The following is a 16,983-nucleotide window of genomic DNA, read 5'->3' as shown; positions in this document are numbered from 1 at the left end:
ACCCGGCGTGTAGCGGGGGGCGGGGCTGGATAGGACTGTTTTGGCGTCCGACCGCGGCCTCCAGAGCCGGCCCGGCTGAGCGGGCGGGGTGGGAGCCGCGGGGGGGCGCCTTTGGCGGTGGGCAGACCGAGGGACCTGGGCGGACGGCGGGGCCGTCGGGACAGAATCAACGTCAGTCTGCTCATGAGCGGCTGAGAGCTGTTGGTCAAGCCCTCAACCGCACCACCGGAGAGGCCGACCTGAGATATGGGAATGTCGGACAGACGGGTCCGCGCGACATCCAGCACATCAGACAGGTTCAGCCACAGAATGGTGAGCATCACCTGACCCAGGGAGCGTACGGCCACTTTCGTCGGTCGGAGAGCAAGGTCAGTGACGGCGCGCAGCTCAGTGAAGAGCCCTGGGTCAGTCCCGCCCTCGTGCAGGTCCATGAGCATCTGGGTCAGGTGGACCAGCAGAATGACCATGGCATGCAGTGAGGCGGCTGCCAATCCCGTGGCACTATAGGATCTCGCCACAAGCGTAGACGAAAAACTACAGGCCACGGGCGGGTGCTTAGGATTGCGCCGAGAAGAAGCACTCTGAGGACACATAGCATCGCAACAGAGCGTTCAGCCGGGGGAACCCCAGTGTACCCAAGGGCAGCGTCCCCATCGAGGGGAGGAAAGGCGGATGAGATCAGCGAGCGGTCCTGAGAAGACAAGGGGGTCTTCTAGGACTTCGAGATCTCATCATGCACTTCCGGGAAGAGAGGTATTGGGGTTTGCCGCGGACGAGGGTCGGCGGCCTTACCCAAAACAATCGTCCCAGGAAAGCATGGCCGTCATCTCCGGATCAGACTCAGGCACAGCCGTATGCACACCGGAAGGTGGCAGCTGTGACGAGCCCTCACTTCCAGAAGACTCAAGCCCACCTAGTGATGCTGCAACAGACATGGCATCTTCCTCTGTAGCTTCAACTGAAACACGCGGGCCACCAGAGGGTAGACTCGCGGGAATCAGCAGTTCACTAGCGGGCACCGTCATTGAAGAGGGGGGCTGGGGTCACGGACACATAGGTCACCCTGGCCACCAGCCGAAGATCGGGGGGTGGATCAGGGGACTCTCACTCTTGCGAGTTCACCGAGTCTCGACCTATATTTGACGCGATGATCACGTTCCCTTGCGAGAACATGAGTCACCCACGAGCGCTGTTCAAGCATGATCAAACACACTAGACAGCGCTCGTGCCCATCAGAGTCCGATACCAGTCCGCTGCAACCAGAAATGCACGGGCGAGCCGTCTTTAAAAAGACGTGCCGCGTGCGAGCTCTTTTATGAGAGGAGAGAAAAAACTCTGCGATGTTGAAGCGCACAGGGAGACACACACACACTGGCAGATTACTGCACAGATCAGCAGGCACTGTGAGCTCGCTGCAGATCGCCGTCACACCAACACCGGAGAGAGAAGCTCGTCTCGTAGAGCGAAGTCAGAGATGACTGTGGAGTGAAGAAATACTCTTGGCTCCGAAGCGAAAACATATCTGCCTGTTGCCGGCGTCCTCCTTTTATACCCACGAGGTGGGGCGGAGTTACGTCATGCAAATTCCGCAGACCCATGGCATTTCTTTGCCATTGGCTCGTTTTGTAATACTCGAAGTCGATAGGTGTTCTAAGCGAAACCCCATTCGTCGTCATCCGACGTAACTCGGAGTGACAACGAAAGGGAACTGGAGATGCTCTTCACATACACATTACATACAGAAAGTTAAAACAAACCTGTAGACCCTGAACACATTTGCGATAAATTGGACTGCTGTAAATTTAAGTTTCCAACACTAAGTTTTTTGAAAAGTGCGCATTTGCTAAGGTGGTTTTACTGACTGTGATTTAGTGGTTCACTTTATATTTTCTTACCTGAATATTACTGTTTACAAGGTTACATGGGTCAAAAACAGTAAAAACAATAGCTTATTTATTTATTTATTTAATTTTTAATAATAATAATAATAATAATAACTTCAATTTATATAGCGCCTTTCAAAGTACCCAAGGACGCTTAACAATCAACATGAGAAAGGGAAGGATAGAATTAAGATAGGGGCAAAGGCCAGGGGAGCTAGAGTCCATAGGCCTCATTGAAAAGGTGTGTTTTGAGCTGGCATTTAAAGGTTAAAAGTGAGGAGGCAGAGCGGATCTCATGGGGAAGCTTGTTCCAAAGTGACGGAGCACCAACACAGAAAGCTCTATCACCAAATGTCTTAAGCCTGGACTTAGGAACAGCAAGCAGATCCTTGTCAGAGGAACGCAGGGACCGTGACTGAGTGTAGGGATGGAGAAGATCAGTAATGTACTGGGGTGCAAGTCCATGAAGGGACTTGTACGTCAGGAGGAGGATTTTATATTTGATGCGGGACTTAACTGGCAGCCAATGAAGCTTCATCAGGATGGGAGTAATGTGAAGACCAAGTTTTGTGTGTGTGAGCATCCTAGCCGCAGAGTTCTGCACATACTGTAGTCTGTCAGTGGCTTTGCTGGGTAGACCGAACAGGATGCCATTGCAATAGTCAAGTCTGGAGGTGATGAATGAGTGGATGAGGGCCTCAGCTACAGAGTTGGAGAGGCACTGTCGGAGTCTGGAGATGTTCTTGAGATGATAGAAAGCAATTTTAGTGACGTTTTTGATGTGTTGTTGGAAGGAGAGAGTGGAGTCCATGATGACGCCCAGGTTGCGTACTTGAGGAGATGCAGAGATTGAGCAGCCATCCACATCCAGTATGATGTCATCAACTTTTTTAAGAAGTGACAGCGGGGCAAACACCATGAGTTCTGTTTTGTCTTTGTTCAGTTTGAGAAGGTTACTGTCCAACCAGTGCTTTATGTCCTTCAGGCAGTTGATAAGTGCCACTGGTGGAAGAGAAGTAGAAGGCTTGGTACTGATGTAGAGCTGAGTGTCGTCAGCATAGCAGTGGAAGTGTAATCCATGCTTCCGGACAATCATCCCAAGTGGCAACATGTAAATATTAAATAGCAGTGGGCCAAGTACAGATCCTTGTGGCACGCCATGCAGGACTGGCGCCAATTTAGAGCAAGTCCCCTTGAAGGTGACATATTGTTGCCTGTCGGTGAGATAGGATTTAAACCAGGAATACACTGTATCAGTAAGGCCAATGAGTTCAGAGAGACGTGTGAGAAGAATGGAATGGGAAACTGTATCGAAGGCTGCAGAGAGGTCAAGAAGTATTAGAATGCTGACATGGCCAGAGTCAGCTGCCATGTGGAGGTCATTCGTGATTTTGATGAGGGCAGTTTCTGTGCTATGATGTGTCCTGAAACCAGATTGAAAAGGCTCGTAGAGGTTGTGCTGTAACATGTGATGGTTGAGTTGGGAAGCCACAGCCCTTTCCAATAACTTAGAGATGAAAGGTAGATTTGAGATAGGGCGGTAATGGTTTAAATCGTCTTGGTTCAGGCCTGGTTTTTTAAGTGTAGGGATCACCACAGCAGTTTTAAAGCTGGTGGGGACCACCCCAGAAGACAGTGAAGTGTTAATGATGTTAACCAGTGTTGGACCCAAAGTTGGAAGACATGCCTTAACCAAGGCTGTCGGCATAGGATCCTGTTTGCTGGTTATGGCCTTTGCTTTTGATACTAGCTCAAGGACTTGAGCTGTGTTGAGCGGGGAGAAGGAGGAGAGGCAGTCCTGCGGCGCGAGAGCGGTTGAAGAGTTTGTGTCAGACAATGGTAGTACGGTTGATTGAGATAAGCTGGACAGCTGCAGTTGTTGGTGGATGGTTTCAACCTTTTCCCGGAAATGAACCAGGAATTTAGAACATAAGCCAGCAGCATCAGAAGGTTGAGGAGGGTCAGGTGGGCAGAGTAAGCGGTTGATAATGGAAAAAAGCTGTCTAGGATGGTGTTGTTGTTTGCCAATGAGTGTAGAGTAGTAGTTATTTTTCACCTTGGATAGGGCATCTTTGTAGCTCTTAACGTGGTTCTTATAGGCTAGCTGGTGGACAGTAAGGCTAGATTTTTTATAGTACCTTTCCAGCCTCCGCCCTGTAGCCTTCATTGCGCGGAGTTCAGCATTGAACCAGGGAGCAGGAGAGGAGAATGAGACAGATCGCGTAATGAGGGGGGCAACAGAGTCCAGACTATGTGACAGGGCCAAGTTGTAGTGAGTAACCAAGTCATCAACTGTACAGGATGGAGGACAGCTGATAAGATGGCCTGCAAGAGTGTATGATAATTTGTGAATGCACACTTGTTTGATGTTTCGATATGCAATGGTCCTTTTCACACACTTCTTGTGTGTGTGTACAGAAACAGAGAACATAACGGCAAGGTGATCAGAAATAGCTAGGTCGATAGTTTGTAGATGGGTTGGGGTTATACCCAAGGAGCATACCAGATCCAGTGTATGACCTTTAGCATGAGTTGGGCCGTTGACATCTTGTGAAAAATTAAAACAGTCCAGTAGTGACAAAAATTCTGCAGTGTAGACATTACTGGAGTCAACATGGATGTTAAAGTCACCAAGTAAGATCGTAGCTGGAAAGGTGGGACAGATTAGAGAAAGGAGGTCAGAGAGCTCCGGCAGGAAACTAGCAGATGCCTTAGGCGGACGATAGACAAGGACCATTTGTAGCTGCATTGGCCCGATCAAAGCAAAATGAATGCACTCAAATGAAGAGGTGTGTACTGGAAATTCTTTTATATGGAAATCTGCATGATGTATGACAGCCAGTCCCCCACCCCGTCCAGAACTACGTGGCTTTTGAATGTAACTATAGCCTTGGGGGGTAGCTTGGTTAAGCGTAAGAAAGTCCATTTGGTTCTGCCAAGTTTCAGTTAGACAAAGAAAATCCAGTTTCCTGTCAGTTATAATGTCATGTATGAGTGGTGCTTTATTATTTAGCGATCGAGTGTTCAGCAGCATGAATGAAACAGATTTCAGGACAGATGAGTTGGCATGAGAAGTGACGTCAACAGCCTGTTCAACGGGCCGTAGATTCAAAAGGTGTATACGCGGCTCATTCTGATGACGTCGTCGCTGGGAAGTGATAGACCGAACAACAGGAATAGCCTGGGATGTCTCCGTGTAAACAAGCTTATGCCGAACAGCCCTGTGCACATAGGGGGCACGACGTAAGAGATGGAGAGATTTAATCACCTCAAGGCTACCGTTGCCCGGTACGATGTGCGAGTTGAAATTCTTGAGTTCCAGAGCGCAGTATCTTAGGAATGCCATGATGCCAGAGGAAAACGTTAGTTTGCCCAACACTAGCTAGCAGCTTACAAGCCGCAGATCATCACGACCAAGCTTCAACAGAGAATACTGTGGAGGATCAAGCCGTTGACAGAGGTAATTACAATGTTCACAGTTTGGAAATCGTCCGATTGCAAAGAAGCGTAGCAGCTGGAAAAAACCACAGGTTTGAAAAAAAAAAAAATTTTTGCCAGGGTAAGGAAAAATCTAAAACCGGCTTAACAGGGTCAGTAGAAAAAAGTCTTGAGCCCTGCTTTATAGAGTGCATTAATCCCATAGGGATTTCAAAAAAGTCTTTGTAAAAGCTTTTTAAGCCATGAACCAAAGGTATATATATATATATATATATATTAAAAAATATATTTTAATATATTAATATATATTAATATATATATATTAAACAATATATTTTAGGTTTATTGCAAAATATGCATATATATATATATATATATATATTCAAATAGTTAAGTATTTTGAAAGGCCGACTCTATTATATCCAGAGCCTGACTGTTGCACTCTATTATATGGGTTAATGTGAAGTTTGGATTAAGTTCACTTAACATTAAAAGTTTTTATATTATTTAAAGCCTATTCAAAATTATGACTTTCAATTATACTGTAATGTTGAATTGCTATAATTAATAGCTAAAATTGCGGGGGGGGGGGGGGGGGGGTATATTTAATAATAACATCAAGATACTGGCTTTCATTCATAGTTCTTATTATAAAGATGCCATTAAACATATTTAAATGAAACCGTATTTATGTTGTTAATTTGGAGATATTATTAAAAATATCATATGGCATTATAAAAACATTTAATGTAAGTTGCGAATAATCGCTATTATTTATAGAAAATGTGCATTTAGTTTTTTTTGTATTGATTGACAGCACTAGTATATAAATATGCATTTTGCAATTTGCATTTTTTATTATCAATGTTAAACAGTTGCGCTGCTTAAAATATTTTCTTTTAGAACAATCACATTTATTTGAAATAGAAATTTTGTATAACATTATATATTTTCCACTGATCCATTTAATGCATCTTTGCTGAATAAAAGTGTTAGTCTTTTAAAAAAATACTGTCTGCGAGGTTTTGAACAGTTGTGTGTATATTGTGTGTTTTCCACTAAGGTTTGTAAGCTAAACTAATAAACAGTTTGCGCACCAAATGCATTAGCCTACCTGTAGGTCGTTTACAGTTGCTAAGCAACTTGCTGCATTCATTTAGTACTCATTTGATGTGTGCGGTCACAGGTGTGTGAATCTCGGCTTCGAATGTGACTCATCCCATCAGACCTTATAGCCGAAACTATCTGTGTTCTACATTTCCGTTTATTTGTCAGATAAAGTGGTGTAGATTAGATATAGATTGCTGTGACTAATCTGAACCGGACAGAAGTATCTAGTTTTAACAGGTTTGTCTTTCCTGAAGCAAGGAAACGGTTATCTGTGAGGGAATGGAAATTAGGTGACCACGACACAGTCCGATTGTCGCTGACATTTGCTGTATGAAATGAAGTTCGGCTCAGGGGAATCATCATGGAAATGCCGGAAAACGAAGTTCAATCTTTTTTCAATCAGGAAGGAAAATGCGCTTTATGGTTGGATGATGATATTTACATGCAATCAGAGGCCCACAGGATGCATGCATCATATCTCTCGGAAAACGTCAGAAGCAATTTAGCTCAGCAATACAATTGTATATTTAGCATGTCAGTGTGGTTTACCGTAATCTTTCAATCCTGTCTCCCCGAGAGAATCTGAACTGTCTAAGATCTCTCTGAACTGTGTACTGATGTTCACAACTATCTTACTTTAAGCTGTTCCAGCCAAACATGTGTCATGATGTTTACGTGCTTTACAGATTAAGAAAAGGGCATTCAAAATTAAAAGAAAAACAAAAAAATGTTTACACTCTTAAAAATAAAGGTTCCTTATTGGCATTGATAGTTCCATGAAGAGCCTTTAACAATCATAGAATCTTTCCATTGCACAAAACGTTCTTTTTAGTGGAAAACGGTTATTTTCTATTTTTAGAAATGTTATTCACACTAAGAAAAGAAGAAAAGGTTAAGAACTGTTGACTGAAAGGTCCTTCTATGGCATCACTGTGAAAACCCCCTTTTGGAAAATTTCTTTTTCAGAGTGTATATCATTGTTTATTCCCAAACACACTCTAAACATGCTGAATGCAATTTGAGTAGAAACCCAATACGAACTGAACTGAGAAGTGCTTTTACTTTCCAGTTCAGCTCCTGGTTTTGAAACAGGATCCAGAATTACTATTAAAATTTGAATCGGAAGAAGTGTACTTAAAATGAATTGAAATGGCTATGCTGTCTTGTTTTACTGTTTATAGGTCATAGATACCATTCAAAACTTTGGGGTCAGTAAGATTGTATTATAATTTGTAAAGAAGTCTCTTCTGCTCACCAAGGCGTTATAATAAAAAATACAGTAAAAACTTTAACATTGAGACATATTGATATAAAATAAAATTTTATGCAAAGCTGCATTTTCAACATCATTACTCCAGTCTTTAGTGTCATATGATCCTTCAGAAATCATTCTAATATGATGTTTGCTGATCAAGAAACATTTCTGATTATTATCATTGTTGGAAACAGTTGTGCAGCTTCAGATTTGTGTATCAATTAAATGCATCCCTGCTTAATTAAAAGTATTAAAGTCATCATGTAACAGAAGTTGCGCAAGTCTTTTTTTCTCTATTGTGACGTATATCTGAGTGAAACGTCTTCTGGAACAAGAAAAAAATGTAGGGCGGGACTTGATTTTGTCCATGTGGAATTCATTGGATGATTAAATGGTTGTGGTTTGCTATTGGCTGATCTCATGTGAGTGACAGGTTGCCCCGCCCTCGTCATCAGAGAAGAGAAGAGGGAGGGGAAATCTTTATTTTGCTGAAAGATTATGAGGCACATTTAAAAGAAAAGATCTGCACCGATTAAACATTTATAATAAACACTGCAATATTCCGTCCATTTTACTTGCTGACCCCAAATTTTTTAACAGTGTTTTGGATGAAACACTTCCTTTCTCTTCCAATTCCAATTTAAGTTCCACTGTGGTGTGGCCAATTCACTTTAAATATACACCCATTATTTAAAAGGAAACCCTGGAACAATCCATAGGTGTCACTTAATAATAACAATCAATTTAAATAAACAACTGTATTACATCATTAGATTAAATTTGTCTAAAGAACCCAGATTTCATTGTAAATGACTTGTGGCTGATTAGCGACGGGGTTTTGCCTCGAAATCCCATCCACAAAAGAGTCTAAACTGAATTGGGCCCTAAGTTTTTTGTAGGGTAGCACCAGTGTGTCTATCCGGTCAGCCCTCTGGAGTGTGCAGTAGAGAGCAGGAGTAGTGAATGGATAAAGTTCAAAATGGGAGGAAAGAACACAGCGGGCTTTGTTGCGGTAGAGCGGGAGGAAAACCTTGGACCATGCCTGCGGAGGAGAGTGTCCCGCTCCCTCGTTCGCCTCGGTACCGGCTGAGGAGAAGCAGATGTGGGAGCCTGTGGCCAGGCCATCAGAAGCGAGGGAGGGGGAAAGAGGATGTGGTGAAGGCTTTGCTGAGGCTGCGAAACCACACACACGCACACAATCGTGTTGGAGATCTGGTGTTCCCTCCTTTTTTGGATGTTTCTTTTATTTAAATGCCCGTTTGACTCTCATCTTCATGATGGCACATTTCCTGTGCAGAGTTTTCCCTACGACTGACTGGAATGTCTTTAGTTACTGTATAATGTCTTATCGCCAATACCTGTCTGCATTGTTTTTAGGGGTGGGCGATATGACAAAAAATCTTATATCATGATGTGAATAATATTATTTCACGATGACTATATATATACCACAATTCTTATTTTTGCTTCAAACAAAGTTTTTAGGATAAAGAACATTTAATTGAAATATCATAAATCTCATTACCAAAAAAAAAAAAAAAAAAACTAGTACTAGCCTAACTAACATAAGTAAAAAAAAAAAAAAAACCTCAAACTCACTGAAGACAAGTAAACAGCCAGTGATAAAATAGGAGCAAAGAAAATAATTACAATCAATAGGACAAAAAAAATACAATAGAACGAAGACACAAAAGAAATAGACCTACCATAAAAAACTTTAAGCACTAGAAATAAAAAACTATGATAGAGCAAAGCAGGTTTATTAGGCTGCTGTCACTTTAAGAGTGAATGTACTGATCTAATATACTGATACACATGCGCTTTCTTTCTCAACCATTGACGTTCACTTAAACATAAACGACTGTGTTTATGAGATACGCACAAAGACGGGCAATTTGACATATAAGTGTGTGTAGTTGACTGTTCAAGTTCAAGCTTTTTCAGTATCCTCCAATAATAATCTTATTTAATTTCAACCATTCTTAACCAAATAATCTGAGTCATCCACATTCATTTTATAACTTTCATTTGTCTTGGTTTTACCAATTATTATTTCTCCAAAAGAACTTTATTTATTATTATATTAATATTTTCCGAGACTGTGAAATACATAAAAATACAGTGGCATTTGATAACCAAGCCTTTTTAAAACAATAAACGGCAGCACAAAAACATATTTGGAGTATTAAAGTAATGCATTTTGGAATTTAAAAAAATTAGTTCTCAAAAAAGCACAAGCACACTTTTCAAGCAAAGGCTAAAAAGAAAGACGTTCATTGACTTTTAAGTTGTAAAGGAATAGATATACTGTTGAAAATGAAGAAATATTTGGACATTTGGTAGTTCCTCTGCTTGGACGTCTGTGTGAGCTTGAGGAGATCGGACTTCGTACAGTACATCCACTAAAACACTGATTCAGAAAAGTTAAGTTAGTTCATGCCGCATTTGTTTGCAAATGCCACTTTTATATATTGTTATCCATTAATAAAGTGCATCTTCAGCATTCAAATATGTATTAGGCTCACTATATTTATCGCTGACACTCCAGAAATTACACTTTTAAACATCAGGCTGTCTCGTGCTCATCTTTGTCACATCAGGAGCACACCGAAATTAAAGAGAACATATTGAAATGGTTGTGTACTGTATAGCCTGACTAGAGACAGAATCGTACAGAAAGAAAGTAATTTCGTCCCCTCACTCGGGCTTCTGTTGCCCAAGTTATCCATGCCGTCTCTTGCATGTCTTTCTCCAGTCCGTTTGAAGAACGAGACTTTCCAAAGTGCCATTAATAACAAGCGTCAGGCCTCGCCTCTGGTCGACACGCACCGTCTCTGTTTTTAAAACCGCATGTCTTTTGTGTGAGGCCCTTGAAAACATGTGAAAAAGCTCTGGATGTTGGAGGTTAAGCAATCAAGACACTTTTATGGGATGCGTTTGGCTTCGCCACTCGTGGGGAATGTGACCTGTGGCTGCGTAGGAGACGCAACGAGGAACAAACGTGTGAAGTGTGTAGGTGCGTGTCCCTTATTGCATAAAACAATGTATGAATGTTAATGTCTCTTTCCTTTTTTCATGGAACCAGCATCGGTTAAATTGTCGTAGAATCACGGGGGAGGAAAAACAATTCGTTTCAGTGAACTGTAGTTGGAAGAAGAGAACAGAAGCCAGAAAAGGGAAGGATATGCTAATACTGCCTAATGATAGCAATATCTGAGGTTTTTGAGGAAGTGACTCACCCGGATGACCTACTCATCCATTTTGACATCATCTTTCTGTAAATGCCACATTTGGATATGTAGGCTGTGTTTATATTCCACAATGATTGTAAGTCGGTAGCCTTATGGACTTTCCTGCGGGTTTGACGTATATGAGTAAAAGCTTTTAGCCGTTTCCTCAAAGGCCCCTCCTACACTTCACTTAGTTGTCTTTGTTTAAAATTCATTGTAAATGTTTTGCATTCTGACTATCATGCTGTTTCGGGGGTAAATTGGGCTAGAACGATCCGCAATGAATTTTCGCCACATTCCAGCTCCATTTCACTTATTTTATGCCAGATTGTGGCATAGGCCAGGAGTTTTCAAACTTAAAATTGAAAAAAAAACTCAAAAAGTATTTTTTAGGGCTGTCATCCCCATGTTTATTGGTATGCCGAGTTTAAAGAAATGAAAATCAAATCTTCATACAGTCTTGTATCAAATAATAATAATAATAATAATATGGACTACATATACAGTACACTTTCAATATTGATGTTTTTTTTGGGAGCAGCAAATCATATTATACTGATTTCTGAAGGATCATGTGACACTGAAGACTGGAGTAATGACGCTGATCAGCTTTGATCACAGGAATAAATATATAAACATGGAAAAGGTTTAAATTGTTATAATATTTCACAATATTACTGTTTTTACTGTACTCAAATGAATGCAGCCTTTGTGAGCAGAAGAGACTTCTTTCAAAAATGTTACACAATCTACAAACCCCCAGAACTTTTGAACAGTGGTGTCTGTTTATTGTGTTGCATTCTTGGAGATCATTATATTTGGAGGTTTTTGGTAACAAAAAGTAACCTTTTTTAATTTAATTTACTGTTCCCACACAGGCCCTGCTGTGCGCTTCAGTAGTTTTGAGTCCCGCAGCACGGATCCCCCGCCTGTGATCGGCCAGCACACGGTCCAGGTTCTCCGAGACACCCTGGGGTACAGCGATGATGTCATCAGCCAACTGCTAGCCTCACGGGCCGTCACTCAGAACAAGGTGCAGTGAGAGACGTCTCGTTGAACGGGAGAACTCCTCATGCTGGGATAAAAATCTCTGAACAATCCTGCCAGGATCAGCCAGGCAGGAAAAGAAAAATACTCCCCTTCTTCTCGGCTCAGTGGAAATAATGGTTGTGATTAAACTGATGAATGTCCATCAGAGAGGAAACTGCAAATGTAAAAATAATGACGACATGACGCATTCAGTTCACACGTAAGATTGTGCGCTGCCAAATGATTTCCTTCTTTAAATGATCAATAACGTGCTGATATCCGTATACCTACTGCTCTCGAAAACTCATGCCATATTTAACCCAAAAATGAAAAGATATTGTGTAAAATTATTGCATAAATGCAGTGTTATATAATAAAGTATATCATGGTAAGCATTTGTACAGTACAGTACAACACAGAATTTGTGAAAATGTGGTAAACTCCCATGGAAAATAACTTTGTATTCATTATGAGGTGAAATAAGACCGAGACATTTATTTGTGAGATTCACTCATATCGTTACTGTAATAATTATTCAGCCATCTTTTCATTCGCTTAACAACTTGCAATCTCAAACGTTTCATTACAGCATATTTTTTACATTTCATGAAACGGCACCTTTTCCAATTTGACGAGGTGATTCTTTTTTTTTTAACATTAGAGACAAAGACGACAACAAACAAACTAATTCTCATTGCTTTACAGCATCTTCAATCTTGGGCCTTCTGGAAAGGTTTGAATAATGCAACATATAACAAAGTACATTTTCCATGTTCAATAAAATCACAATGTGTCCATCTGAAATGATCCAGAAGTGCCATTATCGTCCATCGAGGATGTTATTCCCGTTTATTGGCCTTTGTGAGCCGTCGCAGGTGTGAGTTCAAGGCACAAGGTCACTTCACAGTCACTATTAAGGCTTTTAGCTCTGGACTCATGCGTGGTGGAGTTGTTTAGCTGAGCAGAGGAATAAGCACCCTTTCTGATGTCTAACTGCCAAATCTTTCATGTCCGATTGCCTGCGACTTGGGACACTGACTCATAGCAGAACAACGCAATGAGAGTGAACGCAGAGGAGAAGGTTCAACATAGCCATGCAAGTTTAATTTTTTAACCTTGTTTTCCCCAATCATTTAGTCCGCCTAAATCCCACCTCTTTATTACAACTGACTGCAAGCTCACATTCAGATCTACTTCCATCTAATCAACAACCGATGCATGAAACCGACACATCTTTTTTGATGATCTGTTGTCACAATATTGAAGAAATTGATCCGTCGCTACTTGAGTTTCATCGCAACTTGAATGTATATATATCTGCATTCTGAGCCTTCTGAGTATTTAGCAGTCTTAGGGCCAGGTTTACTTACAACTTGCGTCAGTGTAAACCCACTTTTGGCGTTAAAAAAAAACCTACTGTCAGGAATTACTAAAGACACAGTGAAAAATTAGTGATGAAAAGGCGCGGACAGGGTTATTTTTGCGGCTGACTTTATTGCATATGCATTTAGAGTAGTATTTAAATGAATCACACAAGGTGATTTACAAAGGTTTGCTCTAGTCAATGTACTGGTGTTTGGGCCATTATTTGTCACTCAAAAAAACATTTCTTAAACCAGACGCTAATCTGCACTGCTCTTGTTAGATTGTGTTGTTCATTATGGAAATGATCCGGCTGTGTTTGTGTTCATTAATTTGCGCATTAGACCATGTGCAAAACTTTCCACTCCCATCGGCGCTGTTTTGGAATTACGCTCTCATGCTAATTTGCCCTGTTTAGTAAATCTGGCCCTTAGACTGTAACGAACTATAACAGTCAATGCTACTAACTTAACCACACTCAGTAGCATGACAGTTGTGTTTAACTGTCTTTAAACAGTACTAGCGTCTTGTATTTTATCAGGTGTATTCAAGTTCAAAATGGTCACCCTATTTAAGACGCATTCAACAACAAAAAAATAATTTAGCCAGAAAAATAAATGACAATTGAAATGGTTATTTTTCAAGCTTTTAGAGTCTGATGGATCCCACAAGATTGTGGGATACCAAATCTGTCAGCTGGATGCGCACAAAGAATCTCAACAGATGCAGTACGTAACGTCACCTAATACTTTCTGTCTCCAGTTACATAAATCCTACTCGGGCAGGTACGCGTTTAGGGTGCAGGGAATGTGTTTTTGATGGCAATGTTTTGCTCAGGTTGGAAAGCATTGAGGTCCTGAGCCTCGTTCTGACGTCATGTTGAGAAAGCTGCCCGGCTCAGTCCAGAGTTAAAGAGAGTTTTCCTGAATGAGTCATCTGTTTATTCTGTTCCAGTTCATTTCACCCGAGACTTTTTTTAAATAAGTCCCTTGGATGATATAACGCTCAAATCATATGCACAAGGTCGTGTACTCAGCCCTAAGGTCCTTCCATTTAGTTAGAATGGACAATTAAGACTCAAACCAATAACCTTTTGCTGACATAATTATGGTGTGATCAAATCCCAGAGTGTCTATGAAGAAACAGATGTCAGCTCTCCAAGGCTTCGCTGGGGAAGACTTTCCAGCTTAAGTTGGCAGTCTTAATGACAGCCACGGAGAGTGTCGGTAATGGTAAAGGTCAGAACTTGGCAAAGGTCAGCCATCTTCCAACGGCGTCCCTGGAGAGCCCTGGAAAAACTCGAACGAGTTTGTCTTTTAGAAGTGTAGCATCACGAAGAGGCCAATTACTCCCCATGAAAGCGGGTGGAGGTGTGAAGGTTACGATAACCGTGCTCAATCTCTTCTGCTATCGCCACGAAACCATTGTTTGTTTATGTTTGACGTCGCTCTGCACGGCGAATTTCAGGATGCCCGGATATGAAGTCCAGGGAGAGCTCTGGGAAGTGCTTTCCTGTTTTCAGTTTGTGTTCCGCTGACACGTTCGGAGAAGGAAACGGGTTATCCAGCCCGGCCAGCTGCACATGACATTAGCCTCCTCCTGCATCCCACGCTGCACCTCTCTGTCCTCAGCCAATGGGAGGAACCCATGCCGCCGTCACTTCCAGTTTTGCGTGTGTAGGCCGTTGCCATGCCGACGGATGGTTTCCGGAGTAGCCGGAGAGCAATGAAATGAACTAAGCAGACCTGGAGTGAACCTGTGGTTTTAGAGATGGGAAAAAGTAAAGGAGGACAAAGAAATTGAAGTGAAGGATTGGAAAACCATCTGCACTGCAGCCTGGAGCAGGCGTGAACGTGTTCCTCGGAGCGTTGAGATTCCTTGAGCACTTGAGATCAGAGGTACCAGGTTGGGAGTCTCAGTCTGAAGTTGGTAGAACTTGCTGCCATGATATTGGATTTGACATGATTTTGTGGTGCCCAGATATGGCTGGAGTTCAGAGTCAGAAAATTGTGTAAAAAGTGTTCAGTTCACTTACTTACACAAAACACAAACTTAATGCTTAATTGAAAAAAGTAAGTTATGTGAACTTGACAATTCCACATAACAATTTTTTTTTTCGATTAAGCATGCATTTTATTGACTTAATAATTTTAAGGCAACGGGATTCCAAAAAAAAAAAAAAGTTAACTCAACTGATCACTTTTGGGGTTTCTCAAATCTGGACTTTGAGTTTAGCTCAAACCCTTGTAAATCTCACCTAGCTGTAATTACTCTAGATCAAGATTGTCCTCATGAAAGCCTTCACCTCTCATTTGCACAAATTCAGAAAGCTCTTACCTCCAATCCCCTCCCCTGACGTTGATACATACCATTGATACGTATCCTTAGAATTGGCAGAATTTATGTTTTTACTAGACTCAATAGACTATCAGCAATATTAAAACAGTATTGAGGAAGTGTGAAAGAAACAAAATCCCTACAATAATATTTTTGTTTTTAAACGTCAAATGGTCTATGAATCCTACAGCCTTTAATCTCATGAGAGAAAGTGAGTGTGAGAATGTGAGTAACCTTGAGGATCAGAAGATGATGAGTGTCTGGTGGGAGTGTGTCTGTGTGTGATTTCAAATGAAGAGTGTGGGAGTGCTGGGAGGAAATAGCTGTGGTCGAACTCTGATGACAATCTCACACACGGCAGAAGATTTTTGGAAAAGTCCATTTTTGGAAAAGTCCATTCTTTATTCAAGACTGAAGTTTTTAAAATAATTTAAATATTATATATATATATATATATATATATATATATATATATATATATATATACATATAATTTTTATCTACCCATTTATCTATCTATAGAAAAATAATATACTGTATATTTTTAAATAATTTAAGTGTGTGTGTGTGTGTGTGTGTGTGTGTGTGTGTGTGTGTGTGTGTGTGTGTGTGTGTGTGTGTGTGTGTGTGTGTGTGTGTGTGTGTGTGTGTGTGTGTGTGTGTACACACACACACACACACATATATATATTGATACATTTTTATACATATAATTATTTATAGATAGTACATAAATAATAAATGTATATTTAATATATAATTATATCATATTGTTTAATAATTTACATATTTTATTTATATAAAAAAGCCCTGACTCTTATGAAATTATTTAGCTCTTTTTCTTTTCATATTTGTGGTTGTCTACCTTCAGGTGAGCTTGTTCTCCATCTCTCACACCTGGTATTAAGATACATTTTCATCAATCGGATCACAAAGGATGACGCTAAATACAGGTGTAAATGGGATGTGAAACGTTTTGAGCTTGTCCACTTTTGACCACTTTCAGAGGTTTTTGAAAACGGATTGGACCGGATTGCTCTCATAGTGTAGAGGCGCATGTGGTCGAAAGCGTTCGAAAAGACGCCTACTGCGTAAACATTACAGGAAGAGTGCTAGCCACACGGGAGTGAAACTTTGTCGGCATTAAGACCCAAGTTTGGTTTAAAGACGAAAAATGTACCAGGCACAATGTTCTCTCATCATTCCTGATTTCTAACACACACTCACAGTTTTCGGCTGATCTTGAGACTGTTAGAGCAGAAACTAAAGCTGATGCTCTCCGTATGTTTTTCCGTTTAGGGGTGCATTCATATGTAAATTACAAGAGCTTATTTCATCC

At 41.1% G+C, this 16,983-nt stretch overlaps 1 protein-coding gene across 2 annotated transcripts in view; it reads left to right on the top strand.

Moving 5' to 3' along the window:
- Window positions 1–12,749, top strand: part of sugct (succinyl-CoA:glutarate-CoA transferase) — a 158,314-nt gene extending 145,565 nt beyond the window's left edge. For both annotated transcript variants that reach the window (XM_077244130.1, XM_077244131.1), the window contains one exon: window positions 11,795–12,749. In XM_077244130.1, coding sequence (XP_077100245.1) covers window positions 11,795–11,958 — 164 coding nt within the window. In that variant the 3' untranslated portion in view covers window positions 11,959–12,749. The remainder of the gene's footprint in view (window positions 1–11,794) is intronic.
- Window positions 12,750–16,983: the final 4,234 nt, after the last annotated feature.

This window comes from Siphateles boraxobius, unplaced genomic scaffold (genome assembly GCF_051911475.1).
Source record: "Siphateles boraxobius isolate OS27281-9 unplaced genomic scaffold, OSU_SipBor_1 26, whole genome shotgun sequence".
NCBI classification, from domain to species: Eukaryota; Metazoa; Chordata; class Actinopteri; order Cypriniformes; family Leuciscidae; genus Siphateles; species Siphateles boraxobius.
The sequence above is the reverse complement of the archived record's forward strand: the minus strand, read 5'-3'. Positions and strand labels throughout refer to the sequence as shown.